The sequence below is a fragment of the Zosterops lateralis genome (assembly GCF_965231275.1).
Source record: "Zosterops lateralis genome assembly, chromosome: 3".
Classification (NCBI taxonomy): domain Eukaryota; kingdom Metazoa; phylum Chordata; class Aves; order Passeriformes; family Zosteropidae; genus Zosterops; species Zosterops lateralis.
The window spans coordinates 68119611-68144970 of record NC_139764.1 but is presented as its reverse complement, the minus strand read 5'-3'; the positions used below and the strand labels follow the sequence as shown (position 1 = coordinate 68144970).

Below are 25360 nucleotides of genomic sequence, written 5' to 3'. Positions count from 1 at the left end.
CCTCTGCTGAAATTCAGCTATTAACCAAAATTTATGTTTTTATACAATGTACCTGCATCTTTATCAAAGGTTTCCTATACTAGTATAATTCTTCCCTGTTGTCCCTAAATAAATCCAAATTATTTTCTCAAGTGAGGAAATGAGCAGTTGATTAAGTGTTTTGATTCACAGAACTTGAAAACCAAACCAAAACAATGCAAACAATGAGGACAAGTTAATTTGAAATACATATTTAAGGGGTGATGACAAAATGAGTGAGACTAATATCAAAGGTCATCAATACTGCGTACAGAGGTACAGTTATATGCTAGATACTCCTTATAGGACAATGAATAGGTGAACTGAAGAAAACAAGAGAGAACAGTAAACTTATTTTCCTGAAGGACCAGTAGAGTATTTCTTTAAACCATTGTGATAAATTAATCTAAAAATTTATGCATTTTTGAGTATGCAGTAAGCAGTAAAAACCATTCTTTTCAAGAGACTAACATCTTACTGACGTAATAACCCCATCTGCATTAACTGTCCTCTATTCTAAGTTGTATGTACCTGACCATAAAGTAAGACTTTTGGTATAAAATAGGGGAGTGACAAAGAAATTTTCGCTTCTAGAAAACATTCTATGTATGTATTCACTTCTGAAAAGGTATAAAGAAATAGAAAATAAAAACACTTTGGGAGAGGGAAGCACTTGCAATTTAGCAAATGTGATGAATGCAGAGTTTTGACAGCTGACTGTCTTACTGTGATATATTCTTCTTTTCATGTAGGCTGAAACACAGCTCAGTTGTACTAATTTCCAAAGCTCCAAAGCTACATCCTGAAAAGCCAACATATTTCACAGAAACATCTTCCATACAGTTATCTGTCTTGCCATTTAACTCAGAAGGCAACATGATCACAGTATTAATGCCAGGGGAGGCCTGTCTCCACTAGAGCAGCCTATGGGATTTAGGTGCCAGCCTTCCCATCCAGCTCCTGGCAGCCCTGGGGCTGTGGGCTGCCATAGCCCCTGAGATGCCTGGGATTTCTGGGCAGCACAGAAATAGTGGGGTGACATAAAACAAAACCAGCCCCAATAGATCCTCAGGTGGCTTTTCTGCCCGTACCTCACGCAGGGAGGCACAGGCTTCACCTCCGCGGCTCCGTGCATGGGCGGCGGCGGCGGCGGCTCGTGGGGCCGGACCAGCACGCGTTCCTCAGCCCTGTTCAGCAGCTCAGACATCTGGCTGTAGGGCAGCGCAGAGAGGGAATACGATCCATCGATGTGGTCCACATATGCTTGAGATCTGGAGAAAAACAGGGAGAAATGATCCAACTCCACCTTTAGTAGGAGTAAGTATTCGTGCCCTCAGCTACTGTTCCATACTTCAGTCTGACTTCTGAAGTATCTTCTCTCCACTAGTGCTGCAAATTATACAGTGTGGCTTTTCAATAATTTATCGCACTCTCCCTGTTATTACTTCTAGCAGCTCAAGGGTTTGATTTTGACAGGTATATCAGATAGTTTCTACAGTATGTGTGTGACCTTAGTGTTTATTAGTAACATTATTTTGAGTTAAATAAACACAGCAATACAATCAGAACTAGTCTTCTTTTATAACATTCATGAAACATCCATCGATGTTAGAATAGTAGAATTTACAACTGAATAATTTAGCTGAACTTCTGTCAGCTAAATTCTGTCAGGATCTTTATTCCAGTATATATAGAGAACTTACTGCTTTAATAGACATAGTACTCAATCAACACCTATTATTGAGTAGTAGCAGTAAATAAAGATGATTCAACTTGTTAATGACAACTTTAGACACACCTCAAGGACCTGATCAGTTAGTAAATTTTAATTAACTATTCAATCACAGATTTTTATTTTAAAAAATCTCAATTAAATTCAGAGCAAAAGTGTTTGTAGAACACTTTCCAACAAGTAGAGCAAGACTTTACATTTGCACACACTGCCACCACTGTAGTATCTAAGCCTACTAAATTTCAGGGGTGAAAATCTTCCTAATTTATTCCAAAGCATGGTGCTATTCTGTATCTGAACAACATGTTCTGCACATGTAGTGCCCCCAAGAACTTCAGCATTATTAGTAATTGCATTACTAGTAATGAGATAATAAAGGTTTAGGCCAGGGTCCTGGATATAAAACAAACATGTCTAAAGTGGAACCCAACATACAAAACACAACAAAAGGACAGCAGAAAAGCAGAAGTTTCTGCCAATGACTTGACACAGCACTTTACAGAGATACTGTAAAGCTGCTCCTTGAAAAATGCTAATCACCATAACTTAACTTGTACCCCACTGAGTGAAATGTACTGAGAGCATTTTCACATTCTGAATTGAGATAAGTTTTCTACAAGCAGGTTTTTCTACTTTTTTCTACTCTCTCCTAGAGTTGTCATAATTACTCACCACCACTACTGAGCTTGTTTGACAGCCTTACAAAGCTAAACAAAATATCCCCTTATGGTGTGCTTTTGACCACAGAAAGATAGGGGAAAAAGTTAACCAGTTTTTGAGAGGACAATGAATACTTTTTAATTACAAAAAAAACCCCAACAAAACAAAACACCAAAACTCCCAAACCAAAAATATATCCCTAAATGTCCTAACATTACTTGTCAGCCCTCTTTTCTATCAGATGTTTCTTGGCTGGTAAAATGAACTTGATTCTGCACCAAGACCAGAAGCATAAGCACAGCAGGTGTTTACCATGTGAAATGCTACTTTTAGCCACCAGCAAATACGTGCTGTGAAATGAGAATTCAACAGGTTGGATTTTGTAATAGGCTATAACCAGAAATGTCAATCAAATCATAGATTTGTTCAAGAGTAAAGAGAAGCTCAGCATTCTCATTTGAGTTCCAAGTGGACGTTTGTTCACATCACACACACAATAAAGTCTTGGCAGTGTCTGCTTAAGAAAAATCAAGAGGCTGGAATAATGGAGATTTTGTAGGTCAGGACTGGAATGTAGTGACACACTTGGGTGCAAGCTTGCAGCAGTGACAGCTACACCATCAACATCAAGCTGCAGAGGACAATGGAACCATAAGGATACAATGAAGATACACGCTACCCTTAAAAAAAAAACATAGTAACTACTCCTTTAAGGACACATTAAGAATTTTAAAACTGAATTTTGATTAAGCTAAATCAGAGATTTCCAGTGTGTTTCAAGAGGAGCAGTAGCATTTCGTTATTGACCATTTCTCATGCGTGTTCACTATGCAGTACAAATACACTTCATAAAGGATAGAGAAAACAAAAAGGAACCTTGATTCGAAATGTGAAGCTGGGCCATTAGCAACTTCAATGTGCTTATGCAAGAGGTTAGCATCATCTTCTGCGAGCTCTGGACCTTGGGCTAACTTCTGCCACTCTCTCCGTCTGTCATGAGGTGCCCTTGGCACTTTCTCTGGTTCATGAGGGCGATCTAGATTTTTCTGCTGTAGGAGAGTTGTGCAAACAAAACTGACAACTGAGACAGTGGTTTTTAATTACTTGCATACAAACATCAGCCACAAAATTATGAAAAACAACCCCATTTCAAATGAAGGAAAGATTTGTTTTTAGGCTAAATATAATATGTAGACTAGAAAGAATTGTAAGAGCCAGAAACATCAGGCTAGTGGGTAAGTACCTGAATAATACAGAGAAAAACACCTGTTTAAGCAGCTTTTTATTCTAAGTCTGAAATCAAATTATGAATCTGACACTCATATTTACTCTCCCTACTATGTATAAAACATAGAGAATAATGGTCAAACAAAAAAGTAGCAATACATTTTGCAAAAGTGATTGTTTACTTTTAAGAAAATATAAACAAAGTGTTTTATTCCTACTAATTTCTTTCTAGTTTAAACATATCTATTAGAATGTCATTCAAGCTTTTTCACCTGTAAGATTGTCAAAATTTTGTCTTACAAATTAGTGTTCCAGTGAAATTCATCATTCTTGCTGCATTCCTCCTTTATGAGTCATTGCTAGAATACTTAAGAGTTTTGGCAAAAGTTGGTTACATTAAGACTGCATGAAAGCTTTAAGTGCTTCTATATTATTTTACCACTACTACTACTACTGCTACTACTTCTTCTACTACTATTAATACTATTATTATTATTAAATTATTAAAGTTGATAGAACTGAATGAATACAAATAGCTTTAGTTGAATAAAGATGACTGTCAAGTCTGGATTGCTATTAAAGTAGCATATCTGCAAGTAAACCCTTTTAGGAAAAAACAAAGAGAAGCCATATAAAGTTAACATACATACCTTCTGCTTCCTCTTCTCTTTTCTTTTGTCCTCAGTGTCCTGCAACATTTTTTCCTTCCACAGATCAAAGAAATACGAAGGATTGGTATAGAACTTCAAACCCTCTTTTCCATCATCCCTGAAACACAGTGACACAAACAGGACATACTATTTATTTGACTAGACATGAATCCAAACATTAAGACAAAGTAAGGGCATATTAAGGAATATATGGTATTTCAGACCCTGAAATGTTTTATTGAGGAACACAAAAGAGATGATCATTGACCTCCTGGACCATCACTTTTTACTATCTTTCCTGGCATTCAAGGTCTTAATTTTAGAAAGATAACTTTAACACAAGCCCCAGACAAAAAAAGTGTCACAAATCAGAGAATTCCCACCTCAATAACTCAAATCTTGCTGTTAAAATATTGAACAAATTTGTGTGGCTGCTCACGTTCAGCTGCTGATTCAAACTGAATCTCTGGGACAGAAACAACATTCATTTCCATTGAAGATCCTTCTTTCTACACACTTACCTGTTGAATTTCTTCACATCCAAGTACACTATATGGTTTAATAAATACAGAAAATTAAAATTACTTTTTCCTACCATGTTACACTGAGTTAAGATTTTAGAAATATGGAGTCAAGTTTTAATGCTTATAATGTCTTCTGCAGCTTTCATTCCTCCAGCAGCTTCACAGTTTTCTAGTCTGGCTCCTTAAATATTCAAGTGCTCATTGTGAGCCTGGATATATCCTCTCTATTACATAAAATAAACCAGAAATTGGTTTTGATTAATTTGGTTTTACTAACCTGTAAGGGGTGAGAATGTTAAGTGGAGGAGGCTGTTCACAAATGTCGTAAGTTTCTTGCAAAGGAATTGGCAGAGTTTTGCGGTCAAACAGCTGTTGGTCTTGAATTGTGGAACTCCGGAAAGCTTTTCTCATTGTTATGTCCTGCAGTGACACTGAAAGAGGATATCACCATTTAAAAAAAACCCACCGAATAAATTTTGTTTGGATTAATCTGGAATTGCCTAATGTTGGTTAAAATATAAAGTACTACTGCTTGCATCTTGGGCATTTTACAGCAAATAGAGATTCATCTAGCACCATTGCCATTGCAAGACATTGTCAGACTATGTGATAAACATGGCTGTAATGTTCTAGCACATTACCCTCTATTTAGCTTCACAGGATTTTTTTCTCACCTAAATAGATATCAGAATTCTGTCTCTTCTAAGTAGTTCAACAAATTGAGTACTGTAGCTGTAAAATACCACTCAACAGTTCAGAAGTACCTGATAACATTTACCAACTCCATTTCACAATCCTTTTGCTACTAAAAACTGCTCTCTATCTTGAGGTATAGATTTTACCTTTATGGCATCAGCAAGCCAACTTTGCATTCCTTGCATGTAGGCAGCAGATCCACTGAGGGCCCACTTAGATGCCAAACCAGCAAATCACTTAAACTTATGCTGCTGAGATCAATGGGCTTTAATGGGAGGTGATTCTATGTTCCAACACATGAAAATAGTCAAATGCTTTTTAATCTGTTTAATCAACATGAGCCTTCTCTGTCTAATTCAGAGCCACCTTGACTTTTAAGCACAGTCGTTAGGAATAATCAATTACCTTTATGTAAGATCCAAAGGAAAACAATACTACACTAACAACACATTAAACAGGGATTTCAACTATTTTTACCCACTCCTGGTAAAGCCTACATATCTTTCTCGATTTCAAAAGAGTTTTTTCTATTTCATTAAAATTTAGATACAGATTAATGGAAAAGTGACCACAACTGATAAGCTTTGCACTTTTAATTCTGGAAACAGTATACCTATTAAGTCTCATATTTCTCCCCCTCCCTGGTCTTCAGTTACCTCACCTGTGAAGTCCAGGTGTGCCTCGAAGCTACCTTTGCAACTAGTGTGAGACTTCCATTAGATAAAACAGCAGATCTTTTCATTAGTTTGGGCTCTTTTTTTAAAATCACAAACAATACTGGAAACAGTTTTCTGACGTAGTAGCAAAGAGTATTTTCAGCACATACATTTTATCTAAAAATACTTATGTTTCTTTTATAGAAACAGGACTGTTGATAGTAATGCCCCTTTATGCAAGATGAGAGGACAACTCCACCCCTGCCCCACTATCAGTAGGGCCTTAGGCAACCATTTAAAGAAAAACCTGTTTAAGCTGAGAACTACTTTTTTACTCAGGTTCCTGTAACACACAAAATGTACACATACATATGTACATACACCAAGTTGGATTTCTACTGTGTGATCACAAAGGGGCAGAAAGCAGGATTTTTTCCAGAAGGCTTGCAGTTCTGGAATGTTCTGTCTTCTTACCTAAGCATATTGGCAACATCCTTTGTGAGGCTAAAGATGGGATTTATTTGATTTTCAGCTTGGCTTTTGAAGTTTGTTACACTTGGCAAGGTTGTGTATTCCTGGAGAAATTTCCTCCTTTTTACCCTTAGGTTCTAACTCATCACAGTGTCTTTTATTCTTTTTAATAGCTTTAATTAGCTGCTCAGAAGGCTTTTTAAGTGTGTGAAAGAAGTATTATAATGTCTGAATGTCAGCTAGGAGTCTCAATTTCTGTAGGTATTTTTTCAGTCATAAATAACCCTATATATTTTGTACCTGTCATGAAGTACAGGTTGTTATTAGCTGGCAAAAGTTCAGTTAGAATAACTGAGGTTTACCTCATCTAAAAATTTAAGTATTAGATCTTTCTATATTTCAGCTGCTTTTCCTTTGGGTTGTCGGTTATACAAATAACACCAAATGTACTTGCTCAGAGTTGCTTGGCAATCCTGCAAGATTTCTGTCTGTCATGTATTGGAGACATTTCCAACAAAAGTAAAACTTAGTATACTTCTCTTTGCACCTGTGTACATTCTGAAGACAATGAACTTAATCAATTTATTCTAATAAGTAAATAGAGTACTTTGGTTTAATATTAAAATGCTCACAGAGTATGTGACACCATATTATTGACACTGTTCTACAAACTCCTTATCAGCATTCCATCTCTTCAGTGAGCAAGCACAGCCAGACTAATTGATAATTTCCCTTTTCTTGCTTAAAACCGCACATTTTGTACACATGTACAGGTGGATAGCACACAAGAGGATAATCAATCAATCAATCAATCAATCCCCAACAATAAGCATAATAATTTTTCCTCTAAACCTAAGACACAGCAGAGGGCTTCATGGAAATGATACACTGTAGAATTTCAAGCAGCATTTCTTATGCTGGTAACCTGTAACAGGCATTCCCTGGAAAGCACACTATTATTCCAAACAACAGACTACATGAGGACAGCATTACTCAGGGAATGGAAGGATGTGGCATGCAAACCATGGAGAACTGTGACATGGATATAACTGGCCTACACAGACGGATCAGGTAAATCCCACGTCGCACACCCCGAGTAATCCTGGGCTGTGCATGGTTTGGCTTACAAAGCCATTTGCTCAGCTTGCCAGCTGGCAAAGAGACAAAAGCCCTGCCTGGTTTACAGCCTCAGCGGGGGGAAGATGTGAAAACCTGGCTGGTCCCACAGCCACCTGGCTTTGGCCGATTGACAAACTGGCAGTGCAAGGGGACAGGTCAGACAAATTGGGTGTGTGAATTCAGGTGTGAGAAGAGATGAGCGGCTGAAGGAGGAGTTGGAAAAGCTGCAGGCATTTGACTTCATGCTGTTAAATTTATGCTTCCAGTTGCTTAATTTCTAACTACCACCAGAATTTTTGTATAGCCCAAGATCCTAAATTTGATATGGATATATTTTTCTGAAATTCCACCTACTACACCACTTGTGTTCACTGCAATTAGCAAAAACAGGGTTTTTAATAATTTCCTTAAATGTTGAGATACTCCCAATTTAATTTGAAGATCTGTTCAACAATCTAAACAAATGCCTGTTTGTCTTTACTGTGTCTGTTGTTTGGATTGTATGAAAAGATGCATTATATCAGCCAATCTAACCCTCTGCACACAACAATATTTTCCGCATAAGCAAAAACTGTCTCTCAGAAAGCGAAACTGTCAATCTTTTGTACACTTGGTTTTGAAAAAGAGATGCAGTCCTTTTTTACTTATAATCAAATACAAACTGGGGAGGGAAAAAACGGTATTTAAATTGCACGGTGGTGAGGTACAATAATTGTGTTTCTTTCGGGGTGAAGTAAAAATTAAATAAAAGCACATTTGTAATGTGTATACTAAATAATGTTTTATCTCTTGGCAAGTATCTCATTAAACTGCAATCCCCAATTTGTAGTAAAAGTCAGGTATAGAGCACACCAGTGCACTGACAGAAAGTAGCTACTTTTAACTTTTCAAATACATTAAATATTACATTTTACTTCACCAGAAGAAAAAAAAAAAAACAAAACTAGATTTATTTCTATTCTTTTACACTCACTCAACTACACAATTTATGATTAGGTTCTAGGCCAAAAAATACCATTCTCCTAAAGACAGTAAATAAATAAGTCAAATATATTCCTCTTAAAAACTTGCTGTCTTAATACTTCATGAAGAATTTCATCCTGGCAAGTTTCAAGACTCCCCCATAAACTCTTGAATATCACAGCTGTGACTCCCTGCAGAACTAAATGACATGGGGAAATTTCGTACAAATCAAGGGACTCAGTTGCCCACGATTCCCTTTCTCTGTTCAAATCTTAGCCAGCAATTTGGAAAGTGCAAAGAGTGACACTTTCAAACAAAACAACTTAGTTATAAATTTGCCCATTAAAGGTAATCAATTCGTTGGGAGTGGTGCTGTTGAAAATTCTCTAAAGGTAAAGATTTGTATGATTCAGTTCCTAAAGACACTGAATTCTCAAAGTCTGATTTTTACAGTATTTATTTTAAAATTTTAATGACTATCCGTTTAAACAATGACCAGAATGCACACTTATTACGTTTCAGAATACTCTGACTGTGGTTTTGATAGTTGCTAAGGAGAGAGATTATTTCTGTAGATCAGACATGACTCTTGGGCTTGTTCCCTACACAAGAAACAGAAATTTTCTGAAATACTGTTCTAAAAAATGCCAAAACAGCTCAAGAGTTCTTTGGATAGAGAATGTATGCAGCTTAACTATTACAGATAAGCAAAAAGAAGATGTAAATATCAGAGCTATCATTTTAGGCAGACTCAGAAGTTGCTTCAAATGTAGCATGTAGAACAAGCAAGCCACATTAAGATGTGAATTACTCAAGCACTGAATCTGCTGGTGAGTCTCAACAAAACCACCACATTGTTCAGCAAATGGTATTTTGTGAACAAAAACTTTTTATACACAAAATATGCAGTATCATGGTCTTACCATGGAACTATTAAGCCTTGGACACACTAATTTAAAACTGATTTACTTACTAAAAAACCCACAAATTTAATCAAGGCCTTAAGAAAACTGGAGAAGGAACATGAAGAGCAGTTGAAGCCCAGCCCACCTGCTCAGAATCTTAAGAGGGAGACACACTCGAATCCAAGTTTCTTTAAGAAGAGATATGCAAGGAAAAGTTACCTGCTATATATTTTAACAGTCTTTATTTGCCTTTGAGGGTAAAATTTCTAATGAATGAATTGACAATAGTGTTAACTCTCCACTTAATATAGTACACGTGGAGATCCTGACCCAATTTTCATGTGCTCCCTGTTCTTAATTTTGATTACATTTGCACTCTTTTATACTCAGCAAAATCTTCTTCAGAGGATAAACACAGTGAGCTGCCCCTTAAACTGGGATTTATTATCCTTTCCTTTCAAGTCTCACAATGGGCTGAGTATCCAGACTTTAAAGTTGACCAAGTCTCCCATTTCCAGCAGTATACAGAACACAATTATCTGCCAAGCTTTTTAGGTTTCTCCCCACCAAATGCCATCTTCTTTTCTCATAGCAAAACATCAAATCTGTTTTTTGGCATTAGTCCAGCCAAATGTCTGAACTACTATTGTTTTAATGACAGGGCAATATTTATAGAATGTTTAGAAAAACAAGGAACACATGTATTCAAAGGAAGAAGCCTACTGAAACACAATTCACAACACTGATTCCTTTCATGAAGTGTGCCAGGCAGCTCACCCACAACACTTCTGCCATTAGGTTTATTTTAGTTGCTTATCACAGTTGTAACAAATATGCTATAGAAATCAAGGATTTGATACACTGCCTTTGAGATTAAAATCCTCTCTGGTTTGAGGTTTAAATAGGACCAGGCAGCTCACATTGTAAGAACCAATGTTCTTCAGCTCACATTGAAAGAACCAACTAAATACCAAAATAGTCTGATAGTCTGAGTGATACAAAACTGTTTTCCAATACCTCATGATACTACACATCAGAGCTGTACCATGTATCAACATTTCAAAAAAGAACCACATTTGGTTAACATTTTAGCCAAAATGTTAAAATTAATATTCTTTTCAAAACTGTCAGATCTCTACAGCTATGACATTATTCACTTATAGCAGTACCTCACACTTAAAAGACACAATTTAATTCACAAAAAATTGATCAATTAAGAAAAATATTATTTTACTTTTACATTTGCATATGTATGGACAGAGTTAGTAATTTACTAACTTACTTTACTTGTAAAGTAAATACTGGAATAAAAAATGGTTGCAAAGAGACTATACTCAGAATTTATTTCTCATCTAGGAGGACACCTTGTATTGCAGGGCTAGTGAAGCTGTCGACCTTAGTTCAGCTTTATAGCAAGAATGTGTTTTCTCAGTCCTAAAAGGACCCCAAATATTACTCTTGTGTACATACAGGCTTGTTTTCTATACAATTGAAATAAAGTTGAGTTTACTGATGGAAAGCAGAGGATTTCTTTTTGTCCGCATACAAGTTTGTTATCTCCTGAGGGGAAAACTCCACGTGTATATGAAAAGAATAAAGTATTTTTAAAAATCTATCAAAATATGAAATTAATAATACTGAAAAATCAAGAATTTGAAAACAGTGTAATAATTCAAACCAAACCAAGTTCATTAGAACCTTCTATGACAGAAAAATTGTGCACAAGGAGTTAGGCTCCTAAAGATAAAATCTTAACCTTGGTTTTATTCTTTCACAGAGATACTGTAATAATTCAAAATGAAAAAACACATAGACTGTTCAAACAAATTCAGAGCTTTTTATCACTCTGACTCTACCAGAAACATCTTGTCAAGTATCTGCATCTCGTTTAGTCAATCTGACTTGGGCTGTTTTTGTTCATGCCACTTAGCTTTAAATGAATCTTAATTTCTTTCTCTTGTGTAATAGCATGGGCCCAAAGGAACCCATTAAATCTTCTATTACTGCCTCCTGGCAAAGAGCAGATGAGACTCATTTCACAAGTATATCCCATTTTACTCATGCTGTTAGCTGAGTAGAAGTACTGAAAGTTGCTTAATTCTTGCACAGAGAGCTAAAAAAGGTAAATTCAGATATTCCCCCCTTCCCTCCCCTTCATGCATTAACATCCTTCAGCTATTCTAGTCCACACTACTACTAAACCTAAACTATTTGTGATGGATTTCTAAAGTCAAGCCCAAAATAATATACTGAAGGAAAAAAGTTTCCTGATCCCTAACTTTTAAGGAAATAGAATATCAAATGTCTCCTCGTTTCTTTTATCCTCATCTGGTGGCTTATTCCAGGCAGACACTTGTGAATAAGGAGCAATGGGTATAGCTCAGGGACTGGATAGTCTTAGGTTAATAAAAACAGTAATTTAACAGCTTCTGACACTGAGGACTGCACGTGTTCCTCCGAAGTACAAGCAGTCACTGCTATTTTATGGTGTGAGACACAAATCCAAGGGATCAGATTCAAGTCACCCCAAGCCATGCTGGACTTCATTGTGTGGACCTATTCCCAGCCCTGTTTCCTTAACTGCAGCGTTTGTACCTTTCTTTAGCGAACACTACAGCACACACAGTTCTGTGAAAATGTGTTGGTATGGTGCACTGGGGACTACACAGTATTTAAAACTATTCTAACAATTCTCTAACATCAAATAGTTATGGATTCTTGGTCCTGAAACCTAGACCCAAACTTGTCAAAGGCCTTTTACATAGGAAAGCACAATTTTCCATCTTGCTATTGTGTAAGATCTCTGGATACTTTAACTCAATGGCTTAATATGGTCTCTCCATTCTATGGAAATGTGAATGATTAACATATTAGGAATGATACATCAACATACATCCCCCTCTGTGGCTATTAGCAGTTGCTCCAAGAATGAGAGCAAGACAGTGTGCAGGATATTCCTACTAATCTTTCTGCTTCCAGCACGTTTCAGCCTGGAAACCAAAACTAGGCTGTCAAGAGTAAATGCAGAAATGCCATTAACACTCTGGAGTGTAACAGTTTTTACAAGATTACAACTGCTGACAATTTATTACCATACATAGAAAGGATTTTTTTATCATTATCCAATCATAGCAAAAATGCCCTGGTTTGGGCAGGAGGAGATTTCATTTTTTTTTCCTAGTATCTGGTATAGTGCTGTGTTTGGGATTTGGGATGAGAATAATGCTAATAACACACTGATGTTTTAGTTGTCGCTGAGCAGTGGTCAAGGACTCTTCAGCTTCTAACTCCAGCAGTAAGCAGGATGGGAGGACATAAGGAGCTGGAAAGAGACCCAGCCATGACAGCTGACCCAAACTGGCCAAAGAGACCTTCCATGACTATATGGTGTCATGCTCAGTGTATAAACCCAGAGGGAAAGGTGTCTGGGGGCTGGGCTGCTGCCCAGGAACTGGCTGGGCACCAGTCAGGAGGTGGTGAGCAATTGTACTGTGTGTCACTTAGTTCTGTATATTCTAATATTATTATTGATGTTTTCCCTTCCTTTTCAGTCCTATCAAAATTTCTTTATCTCAACCCATGAATTTTACTTTTTTTTCTTTTCCCCAATTAGCTTCCTCCTCCCACTGTGGAACAGGGGTGAGCAAGTGGATGTGTGCCTGCCAATTTAAACCACAACTGGAAAAAGAGGTTTATGGGGGTGATTTATGCTCAGTTATCAAGAGACTTGGAAAATCCCATTAATGTAAGAATTCCCCTAGGCAAGTCATGATTTTGTGGAAAATCTGCTACTAGCTGTGAACAGCTGTCTTTCAAAACCTGTTCTAAAATTAATGTCACACGAAATACAGAATCAAAACTTCTCTTTGCTTAATCTTGCTACTAGTGAAATTTTGACATCTATAACCAAAGACAGCTTGAAGACCACTCTCCTGGTTTGACACCTCAGTTTTTCTGTATGCACAATTGTAATCACACAATGTAATAATACACAATTATTATATCTAGACATTCAGAACTGAAACAGCTTTCTATAGTTTAAAATTGGATCCCACAAGCAATCTGAAGTTATTTTTTGTGATAGGATATTCCTCTATTTTCTAGGTCTTAACCACATAGTGTAGAACACCCTAAATTGTTTGGGGTTACAAGATTTTTCACAGTTCCACCTACAATCAACAGATATCAAAGAAGGCAAAAGAGCTTTTATGCATTAGGTGGTCAAACAAAGCCTAGGCATCCTTTAAAATTTCATACAAATTCTATCTTATAGGCAGGAGCTGATGACTTTCGAGAGTACTTGTTTTCTCAGTGCTAACCCAATATTTACAATACTTAAAGTTATTTAGAAAGAATCCAAGAGGTTATAAGCAGCAATAAATGAAGCTATACAACTATAATGTCATACAGAAAGTAAGATGGTACAAGTTAAATGCAAAAATCCTACTTGGACAAATGTTTACATTCCATGAGAATTAGTAGAAAGGTTTAAAAAAAGTGTAAAGACTTATCTCCAAGCATTCACATAATATTACATAGTATTATTAATATTCCAAATACATAACACTACTGAAGTGACAGATACTCCTGTGGCCATTTTAATGTAAATTCCTTAGTATCATTCAGTAACCATGAAAACACTGAGCTCAGAAAGCTGCTCAAGGCTATTCTTTTATAGCCTGTAGCAGAAATAGAAATGGACCTTTCTTATGATGCTTTGCTCTGTGTTCTTATAAATATGATTTAAACTATTAAATTATTATTTCCATTTCACCTATCAGAGCTGCCTGAGTGACGAAATAAGAAATCCTCCCTGCAGGAGGTAACTTACATTCCTCTTCCTTTGGATCGAGTTGTGTAACACTGACAGATAAGCGATCTACACGTTCTTGTAAGGAGTTGACTCTAAATGAGAAACTGTGTGCTTCATTGAAAAGTTCACCAAATATATCTTCAGCATATTTACCTGAAACATGGGGGAAAAAAAAATTAATTCAAGCATACCACAAGACAGGCAAATGATGTCTTACTGTTTTAAGTAATTCTATGATGCATGAGTATCACTTGCAACAACCTGTACTTACTGAGCTCATTAAGAGTCCTTTAGAAAAGCAAATAACAGTTAAATACTTAATATGCAACCTATTTATCAGAAATGAAATTATTTAATACATTACAGGACAGATATTCAGCTTCTATAAAATGATTTAACTATGCTGACATGCATGGAACTAGACTGCACAGTTTCTTGGATATTTCTAAAAGGACAACTTCCAGCATCTGAAGCTGCTCCTGTCTGAGCGATGATCTTTAAATTTACCTCAACATAAGGTAAGTTCTCAAAATGAAGCACAGCTTCCATTTCTGCTGTACAGAGAACTTTACAAAAAAAAAGGAAGATGATATATTCACATCTAAGTAAATTAGAACCAGCCTATTCAAAAATGCACACTAAAATAATAAATCCTACTTTGAATTCTAGTAACTGACCCGTTTACACTGAAGTTAAAAAAACCCAAACAACAAAAAACCCCTCTTTTTTTCACATCAATGGACATCATATTTTTAGCACAAAAGAGCAGGAGATTCAAATATGAGAAAAGGATGAGTAATGAGTTTCTTTTCCACAGAGTACTCCACATACTGCTTCTAATGCTCTCAAGACTCCATTTGAGTAGTCTGCCAATGTCACTGAAAAAACCTCACCAGATTACACAGCAGAATGTGTATCCACACTTCTGAAATACAATGTGATAGCTTTCAAAGCCTTCTATGATACTGTGCATATGTAATTCATGTACTGTTTGTGCACTTATGTTGGTTTTGGAAGTATAAATCTCACAAATTCCTAACTACCTGCTTTGCACTCAGGTTCTGACAAGCATAAAAGGAAAGGATAGCTGTGGAAATTCTGCCTTTGGTGAGCAATACATCTGGAAGTACACATAAAAACAAGGACATTTTTATATAAACACATCAAAAGAAAAAAAAAATAAATCCCTACAGGTACTGTGGAAACTACTTAAAGATGCTGTGTAGTAAGCACAAGGCCTGCACATACCATTTATTAAGACTTAGGTAACAGCAATAGAAAACCAGCATGACTATAAACAATGGAATATGAAAGAGGATATCAGAAGAAATGTACAGAAGAGAAAATAGAAGAGGAACAACTAGTAAACTAACAATAAATATTCTTTCAAAGACATGAGTAATAAGCCTGCCAGGGAGTCTGCAGAGCTGACTGGCAATGAAAATATGAAGGAGTACAGAGAAGACAAGACCCCTGTGGACAAGCTAATTTAACACTTTCCACTGGTGTCCACTGAAGGGAATTAGAGAGATCCTGATGCTAGAACTCATTATGGGAGGCTCAAAGAAACTGAAGGGACTATATAAAAATTACAAAACTAAATCAACAAAATGATCAGCAAATATTAGGAACAATTGTAAATCTCTTTATACACACTGAAACACGCAACAACAAGGGTCAATTTTTTTTTCATGGAACATCTTGAGAGCTACAGACCCATAAGCCTGACATCCATGCTAATTACTATAGATCATTATGAAGAACTGAATTAGCAGACACTTGTTTGACTCATGACAGAAGAGGCCGCAGTGAGAAGCAGATCAAAGGCATTCCCATTCTGAGAACCTTTGTCTCATAGCAAAAGTCCACAGAAAAATACAGATGGAAAGTCTGTAAAAATCTTCTCAGCTGCCAAATCACCTAACGTAAGAATTTCTAATATATGTCTTGAAACTCTGAAAAGTTTATGTTCTTTAACCTGTTCCTGAAGCATGTGAAATTACTTAAAAACGTGATCCACTAAGAACAAGATTGTTGAGGTTTTAATGCACAGATACTAAAAATTTAATGCATTTCAGATAATATGTTCAGAAATATACATTTTAATTAGGTAACTCACATAACATTCAGAGACATACATATCAAAATTAAAATAAAATACAAAATTTCACATATAGAATCAAAAATTCATTTAGAAGCAGGACTTTAAAATCCAGTAACTTCCCTTTTATAGGTGTATTTTTAAACTAAATTTTTATCTGTATCATTTCAGCAGGCTTAAAATTAATCTACCTCATTAATGAGCTCCAATTGCAAATAATCTGTCTTGGAAATCTTCTCATTACGTTGCATACAGCCACAAACATACTGCAAGGAATAATTTGCCTATGCTTATGAACACTAATCCTCAGATGGGAAATACATTAAAAACAACCTGTCATGTTTGAAGCGGTATGCCAACCATGACATCTCCACCTACCTGTGTGTTGGTGGTCTCTTTATTTAGCCAGACGTATATTTAACCAAATGCTTCCTCTAGCAAAGCAAAATGTTTGCTTTTTGTGAAATGTACAACTACCATTCCAAAGAACATTATATACGAATGTATAAATATGTACATAACACACATAATCTGGTATTTGTGTTGCCATCTCTGTGTATTCTATAGGAATCTATCTTCAGTTTTGAATGGATTACAAAGCACACAATTACAGGTGATAATACTGAACAAAGTGTCACAAAATTAAATAAGTAAAAGAAAGTGTGAGAAAAAAGAACATTAGTAAACAAAACTGTTCTCATTCTACATAATTTATAGGTAATATGTCAGAAGGGTAAGAATGCAAAATTAATTCCATTATACACAATGAATATTATAAAGTATTATTAACACTTCAGAAAATTTACAATATTATGGGCCCACTGAAAAACTCTACTCTTGTTTCACATAATACAATAAAGAGAATTACAGTTCACTATGACAATTAAAATATTAACACCTTAGGATCCTGCTCACAGTTGGATACATAATACCAGATCAGAGAGATCAGTGGTCTTGTTTGCCTACTAAATTAAATGACAATATAGACTTCTGCAATTCAATTAATTCAATGTCTCTGAAAAGCTTATTTTACTGTATTTGCAAAACCTGCTTGGCATTTATTTTTATTAACAGAGCACTTAAAAGAATTCAAATAAGAGGCTACATTATTATTTAGTTTTAATTAAGGCATTTATTATTCACCTTATTATTCTTTTCATAATTTTTCCTCATGTATCAAAGTCCTCTGATGACAACTAAACCTTCACTAAGAAAGGGATACAGGAATGCAGCTCTCTCTGGTGTCAGTCGGTATTCTTTTTTGTGACAGACAAATAAAATGTTTTGGAAAAAATGTTCTGTCCTTCCTCCCCTCAATAACATGCACATACTTTGATGGTTTTTTTAACAATTATTTTTTTGACTTTTAAAACAGAGCTACGAGTTGAAAACAGAACAGTAGCTAGTAGCTATTAACAGAAAATAGAGTAAAAATTAACTCTGTAACTGCCTTCTTCATAATTAAAACCACCAAAACATGTATCATCCATTCCATTTCCATTTATTACCATGGCAATAAGTGCACAATATTTTAAAAAATGTAAAAAAAAATACTGATCAGTTTTGCAGTGCTCAGTTTTCATCAAATGATCCTTCTAATTTATCTCCTAACTCCACCCCCCCCCATAATTTCTTAACCATTTGTCCAGCCTCCCTGGCTTCTAGCCACAAATGAATAATTGCTAATTATGCAACACACTAAAATGAAGACACACTAAGGTAAAAGAAATGGGTTTTTTTTTGTCTTGTTCTGAGGGAGTGGGTATGTATCAGATGAACTGAAGTCAACCACAACCTCCACATCAGCTTCTGGACAGTATTTCAGCCTAATTAACTAAACCATGACAAAGAAATGTCTTCAAAGACTTTAGTATTGTGTTGTTCAAATTCTTAGAGCCACAACAAGAATCAGGGCATACACTAGCAGTGCTCTCAAAACTCCAGTCCTTATACACACCTGAACACTGGCATCCTCAATGCTGTATCTGTTGGCAAACCCTAAGGAAAGGCCATTTAAATTAATCATTTTGCAACACTAGATCAGTTACTGACAGATTTAGTTACAGGCTCTCAGACAAAGAGTAGGACATGAGTCCTGAACCAGGACTTGTGGAAGAAGTCACTTCTTTACTATCCTTCAGCACTGTTAAAGAAAAAGAATTCCAAACCCTTTAACTGCATCCCAACCTGAAGCAGCACCCTGCAGATCAGTTATGGCTGTGGCAGCCTTTGTGAAACATGGTCTGAATTTGATGTAACTACCTGGATAAACACATTGACCGTGCACAGTGCTCAGTGCCATAAACCAGCACCATTTTTTGAAATTCAAGAGGATGACTGGCAAAACTCAGGCCAATGCAAGATGCAGGACATTCAAAATAAGACAACTGTTCAATCTTGCCAGAAGTATTGATCTTAATTAACTCAGCCTTAAGTGATCTGTCAGACTTCTGGAGCCCAGTGGTGTGTGTGTTTGTGTGGGTGTATGTATTTGCATATTTTAAAATTTACAAACCTAAAATCTAATCCAACACATTTATCATTGAATTCAATTATAAAAATACATAATATATTAAATATGTGGTAATATTATTAAGTCCAAAGTACAATGAAGGGTTATGTCATTAAAATTAATATGAATACTATTTGATATTAAAATAGTAAATATGTTGATATATTAAATACATAAACCCCAAAATATTATTAGTTTAAAAATATGAGTTTGGCAATTTTTTAAAAAGCATTAAAAAACATAAAAAAAACATAGATTGGTAAAACACCTCAAAGAATAAGCTTAGAATTTAGTCTGTTACCCACCTATAAACTATCATTCCTTGATTTCTATTATTTCATTCCTGTTTACACTCTATTCAATATTTTTGTCCACCACATTTTCTAAAAAATAAAGGTGCAGAATAAGAGTAACTGTAAAGCCTGTCATGTCCCACTGCTCAATCCCTTCCCAATATACTTACACTATGCAAAATTGCATTATTCACTACTGAATAGTTCCTTTCTACACAGTAATAGTGTATTTATTAAAAAATATTTATTAAAAATATTTTATCAGGATTAGTTACCACATAAGCCATTCACAATATATAAACAAGGTTCCTTTATAAAGCAAAACAAGAAAGATATTCTAAGTCTATTAATACCTTTTTCCTCCTCCATTATTTCTGACATAATTTAACATGTCCATAGCCTGTTGATTTGGCTTCAGATCTTTACTACATAATCTACTTTTTAGGAAAAAAAGAGATGCATCTGAATTTGAAAGTCTGGGCTTATTTCTCATCAGGATCATTTCAATCTCAAAGCTCAGTGATTAGAAAACAGACTAAAAGCTAGGAGACTAGGAGACTGAACTTGGAGATAAGAACTTTGGTTGATCCTTGGGAACTTCATTGGTTATGGTTGAGCAAGCCCTGAAAAATGACCTACTAAATACATAGCACTGATGCTAATTAGGAACTTCCATTATGAAAGTCTGAGGGCAGTCCACAAGGATTATAGCAGGAGTATCAGAGTACTGAGGAGACAACCTGATTCCTTTAGCCAGGAAAATTGAACCAGATGTTTATCAGACAACCTGACCAGGGCATCAAAAGTATCAAATAAACTTTGCTAAAGGCTTTATTGAGAGCAGGTCTGATGCTTCTTGTTGATGTTCAAAAAGAAAAAGTCAGCCTTCAAAAATCTTCTGCCATGGAAGTCTGAGATATCATTTGTTACCACCCACTGAGGACATTATCAAGCAAACTAGCTGAGATTACCATTATGTATTCAGAAATCTGTGAAAGAGACTGCTGAGAGCTGAACTTCTGTGGAAAGTAGCAGTGCTAATGATCATTTCACGGGGAAGTCTTGCTCTTCCTTTCATTTCTAACATAACTTGAATTCACTGCTTTATGTAGGCAAAAAATTAATGACTTTTTTTGACTAACATATTTTTCTGCTTTCAATGAAACTTTACTGGCCCCCTGCTCATCCTCTCATTACCATTCCGGATGGACACAAAACAGCGTTGCATTGCCACTGCTGCAAAGACAACATCAAGAAATCAGACAGAAGATTTTGAGAGAATGAGGTTCTCTCAAGCTGAGTTAGCCTTTACTTTTCAAGTCTATAAGTTTCCTTAACCCCTTGTGCACAAGAATGCTTTCTCTTGTGTTCCCCGACAATTGTAGTAATAATGAATTAAGAGGAATGACTAATAAAGAAAATTCACAATTAATGTCCTCCTGAACACAGAGAAGGAGGATGGGCAGGGCAAGATGCAACACAGGGGTTCTGCAGTTCCTGGAATACTGACTGAAGCTCTAGCTGCAAATCTGCAGAGACTTACTTCCAATCATGCAGTATATGGGAACCTTACCACGTGCCGAAAATGTTGCCCACATAGGGTGAAGAGAGAGGCTGCTTTTTGAGCTCAAGAGACCTGGTTCTAGAAATTAGTTGCAGTCCCAACACCTTGCGGCTAAGTATTTCTGGAGAAATATTTCCCACTTACTGAATGTTAACACCTTAAGCAATGACAAACTGGAAGGTTTTCCTGAGCTGAAAAAGTGTTTCTCACAAGATAAAAGTGTCTCTCACAAGATGAATGCTTTTGGAGAAGGCACGGTAAGCAAAAAAATAAGAAAGAAAAGTTAAGCGTGCCTGAGAAGAAAAAATAAGGAGGAGAAATACTTTGCTCCAATGTCAGGCTTTCACTCCTGAAAACTAACAAATAAGGGGCAAGGAAAAGAAAGAATTAGAAGAACATGGTAAAAATAGATATGCTACACAGAAAGGATAGAAAGAGGGAAAAGGCTACAAAAGGTTCAATGTTAAGTGAAAATTGTTTTCACTTACATATAAGGCACTCCAGCTTAGCAGAATTATGCAGCATTCTCTTTGGTTAGGCAGAGGTAAAATAAAAAATGGGGAATGACATCTTGCTATGATTGAATAAAAGGCCTAGTCTGAATGCCTGCAATACAAATACTCATTAAATGCACATACTCAAAAAGAGAAATGTTCTCCTCCCTAGATGGAGGTGTCAGAGACAGGGGCTGAGAACAAACCCTATCAGTTAGGTTTCTTATGTGGTATCGAGATTCTGTGTCCATGGAACAGCTGAATAAAAGGAAAAACAAGATTGGTCAGTATCTGTGAACAAAATGATGAGGCTACATTCACACAATAGAACTATTTATCCTCCTTCTAACAATGGCACAGCTGCACAATGCTCTCAGTTGTGTTTCATGTATCCGGGAATGTTATGGCCTGACACACCAATGTATAGAGAACTGGAGTGCTAATGTATGTGCAATATTGCTGCAAACATTAGGTAAGCACTTCCTCAAAGCAGATACTGTTAGAAAGAAAGAAATACAGGGAAGAATGGCTAGGAAACTAAGAACAGCTGTTCTCGTTGTCCAGAGAGTTTCTGTTTTGCCACAGTGCTAAGAAAAGCTGTCAGAAAACAGATCCTTTTATGAAGTAAGAGAAGACTGGGAATAGACGGGGGAAAAAATTACTTACTGGCAGTTTTGTATGTTGCATCAAGACAGACTGACGTGTTTTCATGCTCCAGGGATAAGGGCAAGGACTATCACTCATAGCAGAAACAAATATTTCGTCCTTTCATCTCTATTTCTTTTAAAGGTCAAAAAAATTCTCAAACTGAACAATTAGAAGCAGCACATCAAATAAGCTATGAAAGGTTTGATAATTTTCATGGAGACTAATGTTAGTTATTACTGACATACTGATGTAAAGCTCTTTCAATTTTATACTGAAAAACAGGAAAACAGAATTTCTATCATTTCATAGGTATTGTTTCTGTTTGTATATCCTATTTCAATGTAGTATCCAAGATCATGGAAACAGGTTACAAGACCTCTAAAAGTCATCTAGTCCAACACCCTGTGCAAAGCAGATCCAATTAGATCCAACTGCTTGACTAATCCAGTTGAGTTGTTAATATATCCAAGAATGGAGATCCAATGACTTACATGACAAAACTCTATGCTTATTTTTCCTCAATAATGATTTCTTGTATTGTTCAGAGTACTGGAGACTCCAATTCAATGATAGCACCTTTTCTCCATATCATGTCAGAAGGAAAGTTAAAACTGCCTGTTCATGAGAATCATAACCATAATGGCAGAAGATTGATCCTCTATTTGAGGGTTAGTAAATGAAAAATCTTAGAGGCAGAGATGACTGATTGCTAAACAGGTCAAAGAACATTCATTTAAATTTGCATAACTTTACCAGCAATAGCAAAAGCAGCTTTAGTTTAAAGGAAATGAAACCCTACCAGAGCTTTCAGTTTCCACTCTGAGAGTAAAGCCTCATTTCATCTACAACTTAAAGGCTGATTCTCAAACACACACATTATCCATGGAAAACAAAAAGGGAAGGACTGCAGAGAAGCTGGTTGCCAGGGGACTGCTGCAAAACCATGCCTGCTGGCTGTGACTCACAGGCAACTACTAAAATTTATCTGCATGTCAGCAGACCTCGCTGTACACCCCTAACAGTGACACACCAAGTGAAGACTGGTTATTTGGGTTTAAGCACGAGACACAAAATTCCTCTTCCAGAACTCCTGAATATTTTTGAATTTGTATTGTTCCTAGCATAAACAGGCAGAAAAGCTAAAAGAATTCTGGAAAAAAATACTTTCACAAGTACCCAAACCTTTGTAACATGATCCCCATTTTTAAAGAACAGTCCTTAGCACTGCTGAGAAATAAGGACTATTTTGCAAAACATGTTTTATTTTAATTGTAGGAAAAAAAGTTTGGTTTATATTTGTTGAAAACATAGACAGGTAAAAACGTGGTATAAACACATAAATGCATGTTTTAGGGAAGATCCACACTGCTTTTACAAAGAGGAGCTACACACAATTATAGTTACATTCCCTTGCAAGTGTGTTCCCCTGTGCTATATGTTAGGCAAACCATGTAACGTGCGAGCATTGAATCTATATTCTTAATTTCTTTTTTTCTTCCTTAATTGAGTTCTTTCTGTTCTAGTATTGCTTCATCCTGACCTCCTCATAAGCAGCAGTACATACAACATCAGATATAATCTCTGTATACCTGGAAAACAGCAAAGGCAGCTGAATCTCAATAGATTAATCTGAGACCCATGATGTTGACTTAGAAGTTATTGTTGAGTTTTTTAGGGTCAAATAATACTTCCAAATGAAAATGCCAAATAGATATTTGGCATGCCACCTACAAAAGCAAATTCCCCCAGATGAAGCTTATAATCAAGTAAGAATTTTTAAAATAGGCAAACTAAAATAAAATAATACAACATTAATAAGAGTGACTGGGAAGGGGAGGCTAGTACATGAGCAGCTAGTCTGGAAAGGGCTTTAGGCAGAACGAAGCAATACCACAGATGGTGATCATATACTTCATCCTGATATGATATGCTCTTGGTTCACTAAAAAGTATTCAAATAGTTATTTTCCTTTGTTACTGTAGCTATATTAATAATGTTCATATTTATGTGCTGTAAGCATTCCTGTCTCAATTCCATAATTCAGTGTCCTCAATTAAGTCTTCCACCCAATGGCACCCTAACAGCTTTGAAAGGCTGCCACAACAGGCTCACCATACAGCATATCATCAAACCATTAATTAAATCAATCTAATCAACAAATTAGGCTACATCACCTGTGACTGAGAAAATGATGGAGCTGAAAGACTTTTCACATTGTAGATATATATACATGCACACTTAAATATTGAATGTGTTGGCAGTTTTAATAATGTCCTAGTGGTTTAAAAAGCACTTGTCGTATTGGGAATTCAAAATGTGATCATGCTGGTTCATCTGACAACTTATTAAGTTGCTGTAACTTGAAGGAAAAACAAGCCAGAGATCATCCTTTTCAGCAAAACTCCTTCAGAGTTTCAGAGCTTGAGAAGTATTCACTCCTCTCAAGTGCACCAAGAGTACAATTGTTGACAGAGAAGAAGGAGGAAAAATCTTTATTTTAAATACCATATAATAATTACATTTCTGGGTTTACTATTTCAAAAGGTAATTTTATTTTTCCTGAATGACCACAACATGACCAAGGGTTTAAGCTGAGAGAATTAAGCAACTAGTGATACATTTCTCATTAAGTAATATTCCCTACTCAAGAATTGCTCAAAAGTTAACAATTACTGACTTCATTAATTACCAGCTTATCTTTTCCTGTTATATTCCACTGGTAACAGAAATGTATGGATGAAGTGTTTTAAGATGTGCTGCTAGAAAAGGTCCTAGTTTTCTCTCACAAACGCTACACACAAAAGCACTACACATTCCAGACCCAGTGACAATTTTCTACTGAGAATCTGAAAAGGTGTTCATACTTCAAACACTGTGACTCTAAAATATATTAATTCTAAATACAGCTATTAAGACAATGTACTTACTTAGGCTACTCAGTTGTCTGATTATATTTGCTAAGGAGATATTGGTGACACATTCCAATTCATTCTTGATACCTCGGGGCAGAGCTGTGTGGCACAAGTGCCTGGGGTCTATGTTCCTTTTTACCAGAGGCATTCTGAAATGTATCAGAGGACCAGCAAACCTGCAAAGAAAATAGACACAGTACTGTTATAATTTTAATTGTAAATATTTTAAATTCAGGTTATGTCTCAAGTTAAATTGACTAATCCTAGCAGATCAAAATAAGTCCATAATACTGATGGAATTCATTGCTCTGTAAGTATCTAAGTATTTTCTTCTTTGCCCAAAGAAAGATTATTTCCTTCTCTCTCTTTAAATCTTTACCTGATTCAGATTCCAGTGAAGTG

General features: G+C 36.0%; 1 protein-coding gene across 1 annotated transcript in view; it reads right to left on the bottom strand.

Moving 5' to 3' along the window:
- Window positions 1-25130, bottom strand: part of WASF1 (WASP family member 1) — a 28335-nt gene extending 3205 nt beyond the window's left edge. The window contains exons 1-6 of the mRNA XM_083856600.1: window positions 24974-25130; window positions 14453-14587; window positions 5089-5242; window positions 4288-4405; window positions 3287-3459; window positions 1110-1289 (exon numbers count right to left, since the gene is read on the bottom strand). Coding sequence (XP_083712726.1) covers window positions 1110-1289; window positions 3287-3459; window positions 4288-4405; window positions 5089-5242; window positions 14453-14587; window positions 24974-25106 — 893 coding nt within the window. The 5' untranslated portion in view covers window positions 25107-25130. The remainder of the gene's footprint in view (window positions 1-1109; window positions 1290-3286; window positions 3460-4287; window positions 4406-5088; window positions 5243-14452; window positions 14588-24973) is intronic.
- Window positions 25131-25360: the final 230 nt, after the last annotated feature.